Source organism: Felis catus, chromosome B2, assembly GCF_018350175.1.
Source record: "Felis catus isolate Fca126 chromosome B2, F.catus_Fca126_mat1.0, whole genome shotgun sequence".
Taxonomy (NCBI): Eukaryota; Metazoa; Chordata; class Mammalia; order Carnivora; family Felidae; genus Felis; species Felis catus.
Window position 1 is genome coordinate 30,357,715 of NC_058372.1, and position 20,118 is coordinate 30,377,832.

Below are 20,118 nucleotides of genomic sequence, written 5' to 3' on the forward strand. Positions count from 1 at the left end.
CACAGGGCCACCCAGGGCCTTGTGCAGACGCTGACAGGCCAAACATCTCCTTCTGCTGTCACCGAGGAGACACCCACAGGTGAATTAGACCAGAACTCCCACACAAAAAAGAGAACGGGCCTAATGCTCTACAGAAACAAAGAAACAACGAATAAACACCCAGAGACGGGACTGAGGCCCGACCCAGGCCTGAGCCTCAGCTGACCCGGCCATACAATGTCTTGTTGCCCATAGTCCTGGAGGCAGGACGAGGTCTGGGCAATATCCAGATATCCAGGTGATATCCTGAGTGATCACAGTCCCGGAAAGGCAGGTGCTACTGGAGGGACAAAGACAAAAGCGCAAAGAGGTTCCCCAGCTGAGCAGTGACCATGTCACATCCATGTTGTACCAACTGGGCATGAGGCTCCACCACGCTAGGCCCCTCACAGCTTTCTCCTGTCCCCACCCAGAGCAGACTCGGCACACCAAACCTGCAGCTTCTGGGAGGTTCTAAGGGTTTCCATTTCTTTCCCCTGTCAAACTTTAGGAATCTTCTTCTTTAACTAACTGATCAACTCCTCATGACCAGAACTGGAAAAACAAATTCACATCCAGAGCCCTACGTTCAACAAGGAAGTAAGAAGTTGTAGCTCAGTGAAACATAAAGTAAAGACAGGGATGGAAGTGGCCCACTCTCCCTCTACTGGATGATGAAAGCAGACGAGGAAAGAGAACCCAGGTCAGTGTAGGGTGGGGTCATGGAGGCGGGGCGCAGTCTCCCCACCTCCTCACATTATGGTAATAGGAACGAGGACACATGCCGAAGCCCTTTGTAGAAAGAGATATCAGGGGCATTGGTCACAAAGTGGGAAAGTGAACAAATCTTGCATCACTCAGTCCCCCACGAGGCAGCTGGCTCACACTGCGGAAGAAAATAATCATGAACAAATTCAGGTTAGTCATATAAGTGTTGACGTTCTCAATAGCCTACCACATGCTCAAGATATCCTACTCAAAGAATCCCCATTTCCCAGGCATAGCCCCTTTCCCCTCTCCCCTCCCTACTTCAGGCCCTTCAGGGTCTCACCTTTAGCAGTGGAGAGAGCCCTGGGCACTGTCACTACCTGCGTTAGAACAAACAGAACTGGTCAGAACCCCCAGGAGATGAGACTAAAGGAGTAGCTTTGGGGTGGGTGAGCTCCCCACGGGGTCCTGTCTACACTATCCCAGGGTCTCAGGGATCACCCCCTCCATACTTACATGCAGACTGAGCATAACTCCTTTCTCTTCCACCTATGGAAAGAAAATATCACATGAGATGCCACGGAGGAGGCAGAGCCCAAGATCCTAGATGAAACTGATAACCTGGACCACAGGGAAGTTTCCAGAACTGTAACTACAGACCTATGGCAGGATCAGGGGGACATGAAGAAAAGAGATGTCACGGCTAGACCAACAATTCTCCTGGAGTCTGTCCTCAGCAAGGACCTTATTCTCTGATCTGTGACTGCTGGAAATCAGATCCTATCACCACATTCATCAAGGTGATAAGTTTGCCCTTCACTCTCACAGAGCTTTACTCCAGCGTGAATGTAGCAATGAGCTGCACAGTGGACAAGCACATGTGCATGGATGGCACTTCCCATAAACAAGGCAGGACGAACTTCTACCTGGACTTGAAACACTACAGAAAGACAAGAAAACTCAGAGCACTCCCCTTCCGTACCTTGGCTCTACCTCCTCCATATGACAGCTCCAACCACCACAGCACTGATGACCACAAAGGAAACCAGACCAGCAACAATGCCCACCATGGGAATAATGCGCTGAGAAGGGGACTCTGGGAAGAGAGGATAAAGTCAGGGCCTTGACTCCGAGGTCTCAGCCTCAACCCTGCTGAATTTTTCCAGAAGGGCTCCTGAGTTCTCCAAGTTTGGCTCCATACCCAGGTCTCCCCCTGTCCTTACCCCATTTCAGCATGAGGGGCTTGGGCAACCCCCCATGCTGCACATGGCACGTGTATCTCTGCTCCTCTCCAGAAGGCACCACCACAGCCACCCACTTCTGGAAGGTCCCATCTCCCCCAGGCCTAGTGTCCACAAACTCCGTTTCCTGGATCAGGTCCTCCCCATCACGCTGCCAGGTTAGGGTGATCTCCGCAGGATAGAAACCCAGGGCCCAGCACTTCAGGGTGACATCATGGTCAGAAGTGGGGTAGTGGGTGATGTGTGTCTTCGGGGGGTCTGAAGAGAAGGGTCAGAAAATTAAGGAATTTTATAACTGTCTCGGGCCACTGAGGCAATTCTCATGTGGCCATCTTGAGAATGGACAAGAGAGCTGGAATTGGGGAAGGGAGCAAAAACCCAGACACCAGCCTAGACACATAATCTCTTCTTGTTTGAAAAGTTCTAGAATTAGGGTGAGACGGCCCACTGTAGAGGGCAGGTTTCTGAGAGCAGAAAAGAAAGGGATTTCTGGTCCGGACCTGGCTGGAGGCCAAATGACTCAGACTAGGTGAAGTCAGATATCCCAAACACATGGGTGTGGGGCAGAGAACAAAGCCTGAGAAAACCCCCCAAGGTTCCCAAAGCCACCGTGAGCCAAAAGGAAACGCTGATCAATTATTTCAGAAATGGTCTCCTCCTCCATCCCTGAAGAGACTCTATCCTTTAACAGTCTCTAGGAGAAAGACAGACCCTTTGGGGGTCTCTCTGGGACCGGATCTGAAAACCCAAGCAGTCAGTCTCCCGACACAGGGGAGGGAGACATATACTGCTGTGGATCCCAGTTCTTCCTATCCTCTTAGGAGGCCTCCGCTGGAGGGGAAATCGTGGGAAGCCCCGCGGCCCCTAGTACCTGTGCGCAGCAGCGTCTTGTTCCCCCTCTCCAAGTACTTCCGGAGCCACTCTACGCATGTGACCTGCAGGTCGTTCCTTTGATGCTCGGCTGCTCCGGCAGCCTCCCACTTGCGGCGGGTGATCTGCGCCGCCGTGTCCGCCGCGGTCCAAGAGCGCAGGTCCTCGTTCAGGGCGATGTAATCCTCGCCGTCATAGGCGAACTGCCAGTATCCTCGGAGGAGGCGCCAATCGGGCCCCACTTCGCAGGAAGACAGCCACTGGATGGTGTGAGACCCTGGCCCCGCCCCCGAGGTCAGCTCCGCCCTGGAGCCCCGCCCCCTCCCCCACCCCGAACCCCAGGGCTTAAAGCCAAAACTGAATGGCGGGTAAAAGTGCCCGCGCGCTTTTCCCGGGTTTGGAGACGGGCGGGTCCCGCAGCCTCAGGGTGGTGCTCGGACCCAAAGACTCGGGCAACCCCGGGGATGGGGTCGTGACCCGGACCCGGGTCCGCGTCACTCACCGGCTTCGCTCTGGTTGTAGTAGCCGCGCAGCGTGTTCAGGCTCAGTCGGAAAGTCTGTGCGGTGTCCTTGGCGCCCCGCGTCTCCTGCTCCCAATACCCCGGCGCCTCCTGCTTCAACCAATGCACGCGTGGCTCCATCCTCGGACTCGAGGCGTCGCTGTCGAACCGCGCGAACTGTGTGTCGTCCACGTAGCCGACTTCCAAGTACCGGGGCTCCCCGAGGCTGGGCCGGGACACCGCGGTGCCGAAATACATCAAGGAATGGGAGCCTACGGGCGCGGAGGGTTTGAGACCCCGCCCGACCCTGCTCCCGGCGCGAGGCCGGGATCCCAGGTGGAAGCGGCCAGGAGGGCAGGGGGTGGGGGGTCCGAGTGGGGGAGAGCAGGGAGGAGTCGGGGAGGGACTGGGAGGACTGCCAGGGTGGGTGGGATTCTGGGGCGGGGGCGACAGGCACTTTCCCTAGGGCCCCGCGTTCCCGCCGGACGGTCCCCTCGCTCCTGCCCCACAGATGCCCTTTCTTCCCGACCCCGCACTCACCCGCGCAGGTCTGGGTCACGGCCAGGGCCCCCGACAGCAGCAAGAGGAGGGTTCGGGGCATCACGACCCGCATCCTCAGGGTCTGGAGAATAGAAGTCCCAGCGGGTCCGTGGCCAGGACAGGCCAGGGACCGCGGTGACGCTGATTGGCTTCTCTAGACACAGGACAAGCAATGGGAGTGCGAACTGGGGCCGCGTCATGAGTATCCAGGCAAGAAGACCTGGCACAGGTTGAGAGAAGTGAAATGAGCGCGGAGTAGCGTGGAACTGGGCTTTCCCGCCCCAGACCTATCTCAAGCCCGGGACTTTCAAAGCCAGTCTTTCCCAGGGACCCGCGACTTTGCCCGGATTCCTCTCACCTACACAGAGCGCTCTTTGTCACCCTGAGGCCTGGCCCAGGGTCTTTCTGAGGAAACCAGGATAAGACACCAGGTTGGGATCGGCCCCGTTTTGTCCCTTTCCCTTCTGAAATCCCTCGACTTGTGCTGAGCTCCTAGTCCTTACCTCTCCTCCGGACTCCTAAAAGAAAACTCACCCCCAGGAAACTGGATGCCAGAGAGTGAGCTTGCCTGGGAATGGAGGTGGAGGGACGTGGATTTTCTCTTTACACCTGAAGTTGTGATTCAAAGCTCCAGCTAGAGATTCTCATAGAGATCAGTTTCTTTTCTTTTCTTTTTAATGTTTATTTATTTTGAGAGAAAGAGAGAAAGCAGGGAAGGGGCAGAGAGAAGAAGAGAAAGAATCCCAAGAAGGCTCTGTGCTGCCAGGGCAGAGCCCCATTCAGGGCTCGAACCCACAAACCCTGAGATCATGACCTGAGTTGAACCCAAGAATCCAACACTTAACCGTCGGAGCCCCCCAGGTGCCCAGGAATCTAATCTATAAAGTGATTTTGCCCCTTCCTACAGAAATATCTAAACAGCATTGCAATCAAGACTCAAAAAGCTTCTAAGTTGTACTTTCTCAGCTCATCTGTGTGTCCCAGCATTTTTTTTTTTTTTGGTGGTTGAAGTGAGAAGAAATTCAGTTTACATTTAATGACACAGGTAGATTGAAAGTAAAAGAATGTTTTTATATAGTAATACAGGTTATATGGAAACCAAAATTAAAAGCACAATATTATTTATAGTTATTATAAAGAAAATGAAATACTGTGTATACATTTAACAAAACACATAAAGGATCTGAATGCTGAAAATTACAAAATGCAATTAAAAGAAATCAAGTTAAATAGAGACATAATATGTTCATGTATTAGAAGAGTCAACTTAGTAGAGATGTCGATTCCCTCCAAATTGATCTTTGGTTTAATGTAATTTTTGCCCCAGCAAAGTTAGACCAGCTTATTCTAAAATTTATACAGAAAGGCATAGTACCTAAAAAGCTAACGCACTCTTGAAAAAGAGGGATAAAGTGAGAAAAGTCACTCTATTTGATGTTAAGTCTTAAAATATAGCTGCAGTAATTAAAACAGATTTTAATTAACTGGCAGATAAATAGACATACAGATCAATGGAACAGAAGAGAAAACCCAGGAATAGCGCCCCCACACACACAAATATGCTCAGCTGACTTTTGAAAAAGGCACAAAAGCAATTCAATGCAAAAGGATAGTCTTTTCAATAAATGATGCCAGAGCAATTGGACATCCATAGACAAAAACACATAAGCAAACAAAAAACTCAAACCTAAATCTCTCACCTTATAATATGAATTTAAAATGTATAATAGAACTTATATATAACATGTAAAATTATAAAATTATTAGAAAAATAGAGGGGCGCCTGGGTGGCTCAGTTAGACAACCGTCTTCAGCTCAGGTTGTGATCTCACAGTTTGTGAGTTTGAGCCCCATGTCGGGATCTGTGCTGACAGCTCAGAGCCTGGAGCCTGCTTCAGATTCTGTGTCTTCCCCTCTCTCTGCCCCTCCCCTGCTCACACTCTGTGTCTGTCTCTCAATAATAAATAAATGTTAAAAAAAATTTTAATAAATAAAAAGAATCTTTGAAATATATTTTGACTGTGGTTATAGATAAACAAACACACATATATGATAAAATTCCATAGGATTAAGCAATTCTGGCAGCGGCAGTCCGTGCGGCCGAAGCAACATGGTCTAAGTCAGAGTGGTGGTCATGGTCCTGGAGGTGGCAAGAAGGATAACAAGGAGAAGAAAAAGAAATACGAACCTCCTGTACCAACTAGAGTGGGGAAGAAGAAGAAGTATACAAAGGGACCAGATGCTGCCAGCAAGCTGCCACTGGTGACATGTCACACTCAGTGCTGGCTAAAATTACTGAAGTTAGAATTAAAGACTATCTTCTCATGGAGGAAGAATTCATTAGAAATCAGGAACAAATGAAGCCTTTAAGAAGAAAAGCAAGAGGAGGAAAGATCAAAGGTGGATGATCTGAGGGGGACCCCAGTGTCAGTAGGAAGCTTGGAAGAGATCACTGATGACAATCATGCCATCGTGTCCACATCTGTGGGCTCAGAACACTACATCAGCACTCTCTCCTTTGTAGACAAGGATCTGCTGGGAGCAGGCTGCTTGGTCCTGCTCAACCACAAGGTGATGCCGTCATATGGGTGCTCACAGATGACACAGATCCCTTGGTCACAGTGATGAAGGTAGGAAAGTCACCCCCAGGAAACCTATGCTGATGTTGGGGGGTTGGACAACCAAATCCAGAAAATTAAAGAATCTGTGAACCTTCCTCTCACTCATCCTGAATATTATGAAGAGATGGATATAAAGCCCCCAAGGGTGTCATTCTGTACGTTCCACCTGACACAGGTAAAACCTTATTAGCCAAAGCAGTAGCAAACCTAACCTCAGCCACTTTCTTAAGTGGTTGGCTCTAGGGGTGCCTGGGTGTTTCAGTCAGTTTAAGCATCTGACTTTGGCTGAGGTCATGATCTGACTTTGGCTCAGGTCATGATCTCACGGTTCATGAGTTAGAGCCCCACATTGGGCTCTGTGCTCACAGCCTGGAGCCTGCTTTGGATTCTGTTTCTCCCCCTCTTTCTTCCCCTCCCCCACTTGCACTCTGTTTCTCTCTCAAAAATAAATAAACATTAAAAAAATTTGTTTGTAATAATTTTTTTTAAAAAAGAGTGGTTTGGGGGCGCCTGGGTGGCTCAGTCTGTTGGGCGTCTGACTTCAGCTCAGGTCACAATCTCGCGGTCCGTGAGTTCAAGCCCCGCGTCAGGCTCTGGGCTGATGGCTCAGAGCCTGGAGCCTGCTTCTGATTCTGTGTCTCCCTCTCTGCCTGCCCCTCCCCCGTTCATGCTCTGTCTCTCTCTGTCTCAAAAATAAATAAACCTTAAAAAAAAAAATTTAAAAAGAGTGGTTGGCTCAGAAGTACCTGGGTGATGGGCCCAAACTCCGTCAGGAATTGTTTCAAGTTGCAGAAGAACATGCACCATCCGTCGTATTTATTAATGAAATTGATGCCATTGGAACAAAAAGATAGACTCAAATTCCGGTGGTGAGAGAGAAATTCAACGAATAATGTTGGAACTGTTGAACCAGTTGGACGGATTTGTTTCAAGGGGTGATGTGAAAGTTATCATGGCCACAAACTGAATAGAAACTTTGGACCCAGCACTTATCAGACCAGGCCACATTGACAGGAAAATTGAATTCCCCTGCCAGATGAAAAGACTAAGAAGCCCATCTGTCAGATGCATACAAGCAGGATGACCCTGACCAATGATGTAACCCTGGACAACTTGATCATGGCTAAAGATGACCTCTCTGGGGCCAACATCAAGGCAATCCATACAGAAGCTGGTCTGTAGGATGAAAGTAACAAATGAAGACTTCAAAAAATCTAAAGAAAATGTTCTTTATAAAAAACAAGAAGGCACCCCTGCGGGGGCTCTACCTGTAGCAACCACATTTGCCTTCCAGGAAATGGTTGGGAATGTGCCGACTCCTCGGAGGGATGGAAAGTTGCCCAGAGGAACCCATGTTCTAGTTGATCTTTCTTAGCAAAACCTCCCATATACCTTTTTAAGCATGATGTGTAGGAACGTGATGTGTGGCGTGTTGGCCACATGCAGTGCTCTACTCCCCAAAAAGCGAGCTCTTTCTCAGACAAAAAAAAAAAAAAAAAAAGGAAAAGAAAAGAAAAAAAAAAGAAAAAAAGAAATAGAGTTAAAACCTTGGATTGCGAGTAACTCATTCTGTGAGTGTTCCGCAAGACAAGCAAACTTTCTAATAAATTTTAACTCGATAAATGAGCAATGTCTTGCAATACGAGCAGTATGTGACACTGAACATCACATGGTCACAACTGAGCCAATGGTTCTCTGTCTCTCTCTTCATTGGATTGTGGGTGATCATCTCCCATGGCGGATGCTCGGTCTCAGGCCACGGTGTTTGGCAGAAATCAGTGATTTTTCAGAACATTGGAAGGCGCCTACAACTGGCACTAGTGTATTTTTTGTCACTTCAAAGCACCTATGGACAGTCCTTTGCTTTTCCAGATAAGAGTAAACTTAGGAATGCTTTGCTTCATTCTAGGTCAGGCTGCCTGCAGATATAGACCCTTTCCCCTGCTGCCTCACTGCCAGTTACATTATATACGGTATATGCCAAGGGTTTATTAATATTGTACTGTAGTCAACATCCATGTGAGTGTATACAATGACCCCCTTGCAGAAAAGGATTCCTTTGAGCCAGTAGATAGCAGTAATTCCCTTAGTGATAGTGAAAGTCATCTGATACAATCACCTTCCTCTCTCTTGTCTCCCTCACACCAGCCACGAAGGTTTTCAAAGGTAAGTGCAGGTTAATTTGTTTATTTTTCTTTATATTTTGTATTTTCTTTATTATTTTATATTGTATTACAGTATTGTAATCATTTTTATATGAATATTTTTGGGATGTGGAATGAATCATCTGAGTTTCCATTATCTCTTGCGGGGAAATTTGCTTTGATATTCAAGTGCTTTGGATTATAAGCATGTTTCTGGAACGAATTATGCTCACAAACCAAGGTTTTGCTGTACATACACAGATGAATGCAAGTAAAACTGGGGAAATCTGAGTAAGAACAGTGGATTGTATCAATGTTAATATCCTGGTTTTAATATTGACTACAGTTTTGTGAGGTGTTACCATTGAGGAAAACTGAGTAAAAGTTGCTCAGGACGTATATTATGTCTCATAATTGCACGTGAATCTTCAGTTATCTCAAAGTAAAAAAAAAATTAATTTTAAGAAGCACTTGCAAAAAAACAAAAACAACACAACTCTCATGGCTCCCAATTAAAGCCCAAATTCTTTAGTTTCATATTCCCATCTCCTTACAAAGAGACCTCAAATCCCCTTTCAAATCTCACCTTCCACAAGCCTTCTGCACACACTGCCTTAATAAATTGGATATTCGTGGGACACCTGGGTGGCTCAGTGGGGTTAACTGTCCAACTCTTGATTTCAGCTCAGGTCATGGTCTCACAGTTCCTGAGTTCAAGCCCCACATCAGACTGCACTGACAGTGCAGAGCCTGCTTCTGACCCTCTGTCTCCCTCTCTCTACCCCTTCCCTGCTCACTCTCTCTCTTTCAAAAATAAATAAACATTAAAACTATTTTTAGGGGCGCCTGGGTGGCTCAGTTGGTTAAGCGTCTGACTTCAGCTCAGGTCATGATCTCACGGTCTGTGAGTTCGAGCCCTGCGTCAGTCTCTGTGCTGACAACTCAGAGCCTGGAGCCTGCTTCAGATTCTGTGTCTCCCTCTCTCTCTGACCCTCCCCCGTTCATGCTCTGTCTCTCTCTGTCTCAAAAATAAATAAACATTAAAAAAAAAAAAACTATTTTTAAAAAAATAAAAAACAAAGGTTCAAAAACTGAGAATTAGGGAATAGAAGAAAATGTTTCTACTTTTCATTTTCCTGCTGTTACCATTAAGGAACTGGAAAGAGGGGTTGCCTGGAGGAAACAGAAACCTCAGAGATGGCCCAAGCACCCCTGAGCTCCCCTGTCCTCCAAATAGAAGACTTTTAGACAATAACTAAGAGGATTGTATAACAATATTGAGTGAAAAAATTAATTTTTTAAGAGATGAATGCTGAAGTACTTAAGGGATAAGGGTCTTGAGATTGGTAAGTAATTTTCAAATATTTCTGCAGAATTACAGAAATAGAATTTATTGCCAAAAAAGAAAATAAAATAAATTTTAAAACCTAAAAAAATAAATACAATGTATTACACGTATGAGGCAAATATTAAATTGACTAAGTCTAGGGTGCTAGGGACTATTCTTTCAAACTTTAGGTACATTTGGAAACTTTCACAATAATCTGGAGAAAGTTGTTCAAATCGTTCATAAAGACCTGGGACATGTTCACAACATAATGTGGAGTGAAAATTAGGCATCGAAGTGTGTGTGTGTGTGTGTGTGTGTGTGTGTGTGTGTTACCAAATCCAAGTTCAGCTGCTGGTAGCCTGAAAGATCCTTACTTAAGAGATGAGTTCCGATTGGAAAGGAATTTGAGCTTTATCCAGGAGTCCAGTAACCCAGGGAGAAGGAAGACTCTTGACCAAAAGCCAAATCTAAGGTTTCTGCCTGGCCCGGGGGTTTTGAAAGGGGTTCAGGGTACTTAATCAGCAAAGGGAATGCAGTGGCCTGCAACATTTCTTAACCACGTGCAGACTGGATGGGGCCAGTTCCAAATAGTCTCTGTGCAAGGGGTTTGTGTGAGAGTCTGGTTCTTGTTGCATGATGTGCAGGAGGACTCTGTTCTTTCTGCAAGAGAGGGCCAGGTCTACAGATAACAAAGGGAGGTCATGAAATCATTTGTGTGACCTAAAAAAAAAAAAAAAAAAGAACAAACATTTTGCTAAAAGAATTGCTAGACTAATCAGAAAGCTGAGGCAGCTTCTAACAGACTTGCTGGCCTCTGCAGCCTGGGAAAGCTCTGGTCCTTCATTCCTCAAGGCCAACTGTCTGCAAAGCTCCAAGAAAATCAGTTAAATTAGTTCTGTTACAGATCAAGGGCCGTAGGTCAGCAAGTAAGGTGTGTGTTAAACTTGAAGTAAGCCCTTAAGACCGGCTAGAGTGACGATACGTGTTCTGTGTGCAGGTGTCAGTGTGAGTGACGGTGTCTGTGTATTGGTGTGTAGCAGTGTGCATGTCTGTGAGTCAGTCTGAACGTGCATTCACTAATTCATTCACTCAATAAACGTTTTAAATTCAACAATCAGGCACTTGCAACACAATGGAGATACAGCTGTGAACAATCAAAATCTCTACTCTTGTCCTCTTGTAAAGCTTATATTCTCGAGGAAGGGCAGACAATAAACAATGAAATATACTTTAAAATGTGTATCAGTATAGCCAAATTATGGAAAGAGCCTAAATGTCCATCAACTGATGAATGGATAAAGAAATTGTGGTTTATATACACAATGGAATATTACGTGGCAATGAGAAAAAATGAAATATGGCCTTTTGTAGCAACGTGGATGGAACTGGAGAGTGTGATGCTAAGTGAAATAAGCCATACAGAGAAAGACAGATACCACATGGTTTCACTCTTATGTGGATCCTGAGAAACTTAACAGGAACCCATGGGGGAGGGGAAGGAAAAAAAAAAAAAAAGAGGTTAGAGTGGGAGAGAGCCAAAGCATAAGAGACTGTTAAAAACTGAGAACAAACTGAGGGTTGATGGGGGGTGGGAGGGAGGGGAGGGTGGGTGATGGGTATTGAGGAGGGCACCTTTTGGGATGAGCACTGGGTGTTGTATGGAAACCAATTTGTCAATAAATTTCATATAAAAAAAATAAAATAAAATGTGTATCAGTGAACAGGGTGTGAACAAAGGCAAAGAGGGCAGGGGTCAGAGGGAGGTGGGAGGGACAACATGGGGAGGCTAGTGCAGGGAGGGCCTCTCAAAGAGGACATTGGAAAAGAATGTCAGGGAAGGAAGTGCTGTCTGAGAGATACGTTTTCAGGCCAGGAAGGGCAGTGAAGTCTCTGAGGTGTGAACACCCTGGGCGTGCGGGAGGAACCAGGCAGTGGAGGGCCTAGATATGGGCCCATCACACAGACACAGCCGAGCAAACTGTACATTCACTGGCAAGGGTCATGCAGATGAAAGGGATTTTTAATGTAAAATATTTTGAAGAGATCATTCAAATTCATTCCAAAGGGCTTGCAGGAGGAAAATTTCCTCCCTTCCAAGAACCCAGGGGCCCCGGTCCCCTGCCAAAGATGCACAGGTCGACCAATTTCTCATGTATCCTTCCTGAGAAAAAGTTATACAAATGTTATTGTGGGCATCAAGAAAGAGTACTGAAAAGAAGTAGGAAAAGGAAATGTTTCTTTTCAGTTTTCCTGGGTGTTGTCATCAAGGAGCTGCAGAGATGAGTCGTAGCGGGGAGGTGGAAACCTCAGACGGCACAAACCTCAGAGATGGCACAAGGCTCCTTGAGCTCTCCTCTCCTTCAATCCCTGCTCCATTCCTGACCTTGACACCTGGGGCGTCCAGTGCTGCTCAGAAGCTGATTCACGCCCCTGTTGAAGATGCCCAGCCTTCAGGTCAGCCTTTTCTGAGCAACTTACAGCCCAGACCCTCCCAGGCTGCTCAGTGCAGCAGCAGCACCCCCGTGTGGTCACAGAGATGAGGACCCAGCTCCCTTTCTCTTGCTCAGCCAGGACCTCCCAGGGTCGCCCTCTGCTCTCCCAATCAAAATAGGGCTTTGAACACAAGAGTTGCCCCTGTCCGTGTCAGGCTTGGGTGCAAAATGTTTCCCAAAACCCAAAATAACCTAGATGTTTCCACTGAGTGCCCATTGGTTCTGCACGGCACGGCAGAAGGTCTCCAGGCGATAGCAGCTGGTTCCCAGGTCTGGGATGGACCCCACAAAGAAACTGGGTGCCCTGCTCCAAAGATAGGACTTAAGATTCCTAAGGCCCTGTCACTTCTGCCGCTGCCTCTGGGGCTGGACTCAGTTCAGTAAGTCTCAGAACGCGTCATGAAAGATGAGAGGCAGAAGTCTGCAGTGCACTGGGTCTAGAAAAGGGAGGATGCTCCTGGGGAAATGAGGCTAGGGTGTAAATAAGGACATCAGAGGGGAAGATGTTGCAAGGAGGGAAGAAGGAGTCAAGGGAACGAGTGGCACGGGAAGGGCTGGCCTAAGGAACACCTGTTTGTGTTTACAGAGGGCTCTCTGGGTACTGGACCATAGAGAGTGAAGGGCAGATGTGGTGCCAGCCCTGTAGGGACCAACCCTGATCCCAAACTCCCACTCCCTGTGTTAATATTTCATGACCAGGGCTGAGCCCAGACCAGAGCAGCCAGTTGTCACGGCCTTCAGTTGTCCCTTCCTCCTCTATGACGAGCAGGGGCCTGCACACCAAGCTGAGAGGCCCCTGAGGACCGTGTGTTGAACATGCAGTGTGGGCTGGACACCAATATAGGCTACAAGTACATGAGCAATAGGACCCAGGGTACTGACCACCCATTTCCCAGTAACAGTCCCTACACCTTCCATAACTCACCGCCGAGGAGTCTGGGGTCCTGCACTTTTCCTCCCTGGTGACCCAAGTCCCCAGACCCTCAGACTGGACCCCTCAGGCCCTGCTCTCTGCTACCCCACAGACCCTGAACTGAGAAGCTCATGCTGCTTCCCCAGTCCTAAATCTCATTTCTACCCTGACCAGTGACCCAAAACCTTGGCGGTGCTATAGACTGTGCCCCACCCCCCAATTCATATGTTGAAATCTACTCCCCAGTGTGATAATATTGGAAGGTGGGGCCTTTGGGAGGTGATTAAATCATGAGAGTAGAGCCCCATGAATGGGATTAGGGTCCTTATAAAAGAGACTTCAGAGAGTGTGTTGTTTAAGGCACCCAATGTGTGGTATTTTGTGACAAACGCTCAAGCAGACCAAGACAAGCTCCAAAACCAGCCCCCACTCAGCTCTCTCTTTCAGTCCCAGACACACTTTAAGGAATCTGGTCACAGGATTTATTCATTTCTTCGCAAATATTCATTGAGTGCCTCTGTGCCAGGCATGATTCTAGGCCTGGTAGTCATTTAATCAAAACAGACAAATCACCTGCTCTCCTGACATGGTCTGACAGGGAAAACAGACGATGAATAAAAGCATAATAAGAGTATTACTGTGGTATTATATACTATGTGTTCCTGTTACGTATTGCTAGGTAGCAGTCCCAAATAATCCCTTTTCAGTAGCTCTCATTCTCTGCATTCACTGGGCTCAGCAGGAAGCTCTTCGGCTCCCTGTGACATGGTCTGGGGCTGTAGTCATCTGGAGGCCCAGCCGATCCAGAACATTCAAGAGCATTCTCTTATGAGGCTGCAGGCAGTACTGTCATCAGCTGGCAGCTTTCTGGGGCTACTGGCAGGGTGATCTAGGCTCTCCTCCACCTGTTCTCCACATGGCTTGGCTGCTCCCAGCTCAGCACCTGGGTTCCAGGAGGGAGTGTTTCAAGCAGCCAAGTCAGAAATCACAAGCCATTTTATGTCAGAAACTCAGAAGTCAAGCCGTATTACCGTCTCATGTTCTAGTCATCAAAACCAGTCACTGGGGCGCCTGGGTGGCTCCGTCAGTTAAGCAGCCGACTTCGGCTCAGGTCATGATCTTACGGTCCATGAGTTCGAGCCCCACGTCGGGCTCTGTGCTGACAGCTCAGAGCCTGGAGCCTGTTTCAGATTCTGTGTCTCCCTCTCTCTGACCCTCCCCCATTCATGCTCTGTCTCCCTCTGTCTCAAAAATAAATAAACGTTAAAAAAAAATTTAAAAAAAAAAAAAAAACAGTCATTGATGGGGCACCTGGGTGGTTCAGTCAGTTAAGCAGCCAACTCTTTTTTTTTTCAATATATAAAATTTATTGTCAAATTGGTTTCCATACAACACCCAGTGCTCATCCCAAAAGGTGCCCTCCTCCATACCCATCAACCCTCAGTTTGTTCTCAGTTTTTAACAGTCTCTTATGCTTTGGTTCTCTCCCACTCTAACCTCTTTTTTTTTTTTTCCTCCCCCTCCCCCATGGGCTTCTGTTAAGTTTCTCAGGATCCACATAAGAGTGAAAACATATGGGATCTGTCTTTCTCTGTATGGCTTATTTCACTTAGCATCACACTCTCCAGTTCCATCCACGTTGCTACAAAGGGCCATATTTCATTCTTTCTCATGGCCATGTAGTACTCCATTGTGTATATAAACCACAATTTCTTTATCCATTCATCAGTTGATGGACATTTAGGCTCTTTCCATAATCTGGCTATTGTTGAGAGTGCAAGCAGCTGACTCTTAATTTCAACTCAGGTCATGATCCCAGGGTCACAAGATTGAGCCCTGCATTGGGCTCTGTGCTAAGCGTGGACCCTGCTTAAGAATCTCTCTCCCTGTCTCCCTGCCCCTTCCCTGCTCATGTTCTCTCTCTCCCTCTCTCTCTCTCTCTCTCAGAAACAAAAGTCATTGATTCAAGAAGAGGGAAATCAGGCCCCACTTCTAGATAGATGGTAAAATATTATAGATGGCCATCTTTGAAAAAGAAACCTTCAAAGTATGTTAGTGATTAGAGACTTAGAGGAAAAAATAACTCAAAGTTGACGATCAATGCAAGGTGATGGGCGCCTGGGTGGCTCAGTCAGTTAGGCGTCTGACTTCAGCTCAGGTCATGATCTTGCGGTTCGTGAGTTCAAGCCCCACATCGGGCTTGGTGCTGACAGTTCAGAGCCTGGAGCCTGCCTCAGATTTTGTGTCTCCCTCACCCTCTGCCCCTCCTCTGCTCGCTCGCTCTCTCTCTCTCTCTCTCTCAAAAATAAACATGAAAAAAAATTTTTTAATTTATTAAAAAAAAAAAAGACATGTATGGAGAACTGGCCATCATACACTAGGGACTACAGGCTGCACTGAACAAACCCCAATGTGGTACTGAAATGGGAGCTACTTCCTTGCTTGTGTGAGCTTCAGGAGCTCTTGGAACTTCTTTGTCCTCTTGAGAAAAGTGACATGAGCACCCAGTACCCAGATCTTGGTCTCTAAATATCATTCTCCAATAAAAGGAACCAGGGTTCCCGAGAAAAAAAAAAGCTGACTCTATGGCCAAGACAGAAACACTACAGGATGAGCCTAGGATGTCTTGTGATGCCAGGGAGGAAGTGCACCTCCCCCAAAAAAGGACATGTCAAAGGGACACAGGGGCCCATGTGAAAGAACTCCCTGTGAACAGGGCTGGAACAATAGGAGCAGCAAAATAGCCATAGATTGGAACCCAAAATATTTTTTAAAATATTGAGCCCATAGAGATATATATAAATGATTGATACCTTTAAAACTGGGGAGAAAGGGGTGCCTGGGTGTTTCAGTCAGTTAAGCATCCGACTTCGGCTCAGGTCATGATCTCACCACTCGTGAGGTCAAGCCCCACGTCGGGCTCTGTGCTGACAGCTTGGAGCCTGGAGCCTGCTTCTGATTCTGTGTCTTCTCTCTCTCTGTCCCTCCCCCACTCATGCTCTCTCACTCTCAAAAATAAACATTAAAAAAATTTTTTAATTAAAAAAAATTAAAATGGGGAAAAAAAAGACAAATCTTCCTTACAGAATAATTCCAAGTAACATATGAGAATTCCCTTCCCAGGAGGTGAAGCTTGATTGACCTCCCCTTGAATGTGGGCTGGACTTCGTGACTCACTTCCAAAGAATAAAATATAGAAAGAAAAAAACATTACTACTAAATGCAAAGTTACTACTTTATAGTAGAGAAGTGTGGCAAAAATAAGTTTAACCAAGTATTTCTAATAAAACCTTGAAGATCACCTATGACAGGAACAAAATTGCCGAGCACGCTCAGTGGACTTCAATATTTCTAAGTACCCCACCTCCACAAGAGTTTCATCTGAAGGACACAGTAATTCATGTCAGTCACCTCAGTCTGCCAATCCGCTGGGTAAGCATGCAATATCAGCACACTGGCCTCAGGGAGCTCTGCAGCCCTTTGACCTTGTGGATGATGCTTCCCATAATCCTCTGCTTGTGCCTGGCTGAAGACAGGCTCCTCCTACAAAAGCCAGGCCCAACTCTCATTTGATTAAGTGTCTATTAGCCATAAAGCCTTTTCCCATAAAGGGGCGGGGGGGGGGGGGGGGGGGGGGAAGACTCTATTAAGACACTATGAGACACCCAAGAATAACAAAAATAAATCTACACCGTAACATAAATTTAGGTAATCTAGCTTACATATATTTCCATGATTTCCATGATTTATTTCCATGATTATGAGATCCAAAACTCATTCAATAGATTTGAGCTGACTCAAGTAGCAGACTTTCTTTTATAACAATTCTCACAGATGAACAAAACCCAAATCCATAGACTCTATTTTAACTCGGGGTTTAGGACCACCCACTGCAAAGTATTGGAGGTTAGTCCATTTTAGAGTTCATAACCTAAAATAGAACCTCAGATGCCTAGTTTTCAGAAAGGATATTTTGCTATTAGTGCATCATTTAGATTGTCTTACAGAATTTATTTGTTGTATTTTCTTAATGGCTACTAATCTTGCTTTTAATTGATAAATGTGGTTAGTTTAGCTTCAATGTTATTTGCTTATAGTTTAACCTTATACTGGATAGTTTCCCACAACCATAACAGTAGTTAGGGCCTCTTGTGTTCTAATAATTAAGACTTTAAGGGGCGCCCGGGTGGCCCAGTTGGTTAAGCGTCCAACTTCAGCTCCAGTCATGATCACATGGTTTGTGAGTTTGAGCCCCGCATCAGGCTCTGTGCTGACAGCTCAGAGCCTGGAGCCTGCTTCACATTCTGTCTCTGTCTCCTTCTGCCCCTGTCTCTCTCTCTCACAAAAATAAACATTAAAAAAATAAGATTTTAAGCCACGCATACACTGCAAGTCAAATATGAATCATGCAAAACTTTATCACTAAGAAATATGAAGAAGCTTCTTTTCCTCCTCAAATCCTACCAAAGTTCTAGGCTCTTCCACTTAAAAGTGGGAACATGTCAGCTAATGGGGAATGTGGGGTCTTTGGCCTCATCTAAAGTTGCTTCAGCCACCCCCCCCCCAAGTTTGAGAGCCACTGACCTCCAGGAAAGTCAACCTCCCTGTTCCTGGATCCCCATGCTATGGCAAAGGCCATCTTCCCTCCAAATTCAGCATGATGTCACAAAGATAGTGAGCTGGTTAGCAGCTGTCCATCCTCCAGCCATCTTGTCTTGAGATATTTTTTTCTGCCTGAAAGTCTACCTTTTTCTCAGATGATCAAAATTGGGACCATCCACTCCCTTATGAGGTATCCAGCCACAAGACATTTCAGAACATACTGCAAGAAAGTCAACATGTATAAATGCTCACACCACACATGGTGTGTGAACAGAGCTTTTGTTCTCATGCAGATTTGAAGAAAGGGTTCACGAGTTCAACAAAGCTTGAGACCCGTTACCAGTGTCAGGCTCTTGTCAGGAGCCGAGGTTAGAGTGACACAACAGTGCCCAGAACTACCAGAGAATGCAAACCCCTACAACATGTAGTGCACAACAGACAGGAAAAAATGCCATTCTGGGCAGCAAGAGAAAAAGGAAAGACCTTAGTAACCAATACTTAAGCCAGCTATAACCTTTCAAGTCAGAGAGAACTGGGCATGAATTCTCCAGGTTTCTCTACCAACCAGCTGTGGACCTTGAGCACATGTGGCAGAGACAGCCCCAGTAGGTACTCACTGAATGAATCCTGAAGGGATTCTGAGCCAGTTTCCTGACACTAGCAATGTAACTTGCACCTTGCAGAATTGAAATGAGAAAAGATATAGCGCTAGGAAAAACAGACAAGTCCTAGTAGGCTGGGCACCAGTGTTCTAAAGCAAGTTCTGCCTAAACTAGCAGGAATGTTTTCACCTCAGGAAGACTGTCTAGGGCCAGATTGGGAGGGAGGTGAAGATAGGGGCAGGGCCCTGGGCAGGGCCAGTCACTGAAGCGAGGCCAAGGCCTGGAGGGAAAGAGCCAGTTCCTGGTGGCTGTTGGGCAGCTCACACAGCTCCCTGCTACATCAGCCATGGTCCTCCCTCTGCCCTGGCTCTCATGTTGCTGCCGTCGCCTCCTGCCTTCCTGGCCCCTGGGGCCCCAGGGTTCCTGGAGGTGCTGCTCCCAGAGCCCTAAGGCAAGCACAAAAGAGCAGACCAGCTCCACATGCAGTGAGAAGATGAGGTCACCGCCAAGGGTAAGTAGCACCAAGAGTGGGGATACCAGGGGGGAGACTGGCATGAAGGAATCCCTTTTTGTCACAGTCCTGCAAGTAGATGCCACCCCCCCCAAGTTTGTGTCCTACTTCCCATCCCCAGATCCCCAGCACCTTCCCCACCCCCACCCCACTCTAGACCTCAGGGCTCCCTCTCCCCACAGAGCTCTCTCCTTGCAGAGTCCATGAAGTCCTTGAACAGGAATTTCCCCTCACCTAACAGTTAATCATTTCTTAGTTGGGGGCGGGAGGGGAGGAGGTGAAGGGACTGCCAGTCCTCACCTCTCATGACCTCTCCTTACACAAGTTCAGTTATCGCCCCTGAGCAAACTGCCCCCCAGAGGCCTATCCCCAAGACCAAAATCTACCCTGGCTTCACAGTATAGGTGACCTTAATATAATGGGATCAAAAGGTTAGAGGCAGAAGGCCTGACTTCCAGCAAGCCTCAGCCCCCTACCCTGGCTGATGCTCCCTCCCCTCTGCCCCCCTCACTCAGGGTCCCCGGCCCAGCCCCACAGCTGAGCTGGCCCAAGCTGAAGAGTTGCTGGAGCAGCAGCTGGAGCTGTACCAGGCCCTTCTGGAAGGGCAAGAAGGGGCTTGGGAAGCACAGGCCCTGGTGCTCAAGATCCAGAAGCTGAAGGAACAGATGAGGAGACATCGAGAGAGCCTAGGAGACGCCTAAGCTTTCCACCAGTTCCCACTTGACCTTCCAACACTGGAAACACTACACACCACCCACACTGGGCCTTCGGGTCAGAAACATCCCAGTCCCTCCCAGGCCACTAAGAAAAATGGAAAACACCTCCAAAAAGGGCAGAAATTGGAAAGCAGCAGGGAGCCATGGCCTCTGCAGTCTTCTTAGTCACATCCCCCTACCTTTGATCCCTCCCCACTGACCTGGGCCCCACAGTAGGGCACCCAGTCCTTATAGGAATATACACTGAATCATGGCCTCACTTCATCCTAAATCCAATAAAGGGATGGAGCATTTATAGACACCACAGACA

The 20,118-nt window shown here is 47.3% G+C and overlaps 2 protein-coding genes and 1 pseudogene across 18 annotated transcripts in view; 2 read left to right on the forward strand and 1 right to left on the reverse strand.

Moving 5' to 3' along the window:
* LOC101099296 (patr class I histocompatibility antigen, A-2 alpha chain-like) overlaps nucleotides 1-4,429 on the reverse strand; it is a 32,422-nt gene extending 27,993 nt beyond the window's left edge. For 2 of the 17 annotated variants that reach the window (XM_019830343.3, XM_019830342.3), the window contains exons 1-7: nucleotides 3,878-4,423; nucleotides 3,340-3,563; nucleotides 2,839-3,114; nucleotides 2,087-2,225; nucleotides 1,709-1,822; nucleotides 1,243-1,275; nucleotides 1,070-1,106 (exon numbers count right to left, since the gene is read on the reverse strand). In XM_019830343.3, coding sequence (XP_019685902.1) covers nucleotides 1,103-1,106; nucleotides 1,243-1,275; nucleotides 1,709-1,822; nucleotides 2,087-2,225; nucleotides 2,839-3,114; nucleotides 3,340-3,563; nucleotides 3,878-4,077 — 990 coding nt within the window. In that variant the 5' untranslated portion in view covers nucleotides 4,078-4,423 and the 3' untranslated portion in view covers nucleotides 1,070-1,102. Of the gene's footprint in view, nucleotides 1-606; nucleotides 905-1,069; nucleotides 1,107-1,242; nucleotides 1,276-1,708; nucleotides 1,823-1,949; nucleotides 2,226-2,838; nucleotides 3,115-3,339; nucleotides 3,610-3,877 lie in introns of those variants that run through there. The other 15 variants (XM_045057245.1, XM_019830329.3, XM_045057244.1 and 12 more) reach the window with 14 other exon arrangements.
* Nucleotides 4,430-5,831: 1,402 nt separating this feature from the next.
* Nucleotides 5,832-7,982, forward strand: LOC101099550 (annotated as a pseudogene).
* A 9,699-nt stretch (nucleotides 7,983-17,681) lies between these two features.
* Nucleotides 17,682-20,114, forward strand: MCCD1 (mitochondrial coiled-coil domain 1). Its single transcript, XM_003985909.4, has 2 exons — nucleotides 17,682-19,092; nucleotides 19,608-20,114. Exons 1-2 carry the CDS (start codon nucleotides 18,928-18,930, stop codon nucleotides 19,791-19,793), a joined length of 351 nt encoding a protein of 116 aa, XP_003985958.1. The 5' UTR covers nucleotides 17,682-18,927; the 3' UTR covers nucleotides 19,794-20,114.
* The last annotated feature ends 4 nt before the right edge of the window (nucleotides 20,115-20,118 follow it).

Bases quoted from the DNA above. Each gene is read 5' to 3' on its own strand.
- MCCD1 (XM_003985909.4), top strand. From the start codon at position 18,928: ATGGTCCTCCCTCTGCCCTGGCTCTCATGTTGCTGCCGTCGCCTCCTG. The intron at 19,093-19,607 runs GTAAGTAGCACC...CCCCTCACTCAG, and splicing joins AGATGAGGTCACCGCCAAGG to GGTCCCCGGCCCAGCCCCAC.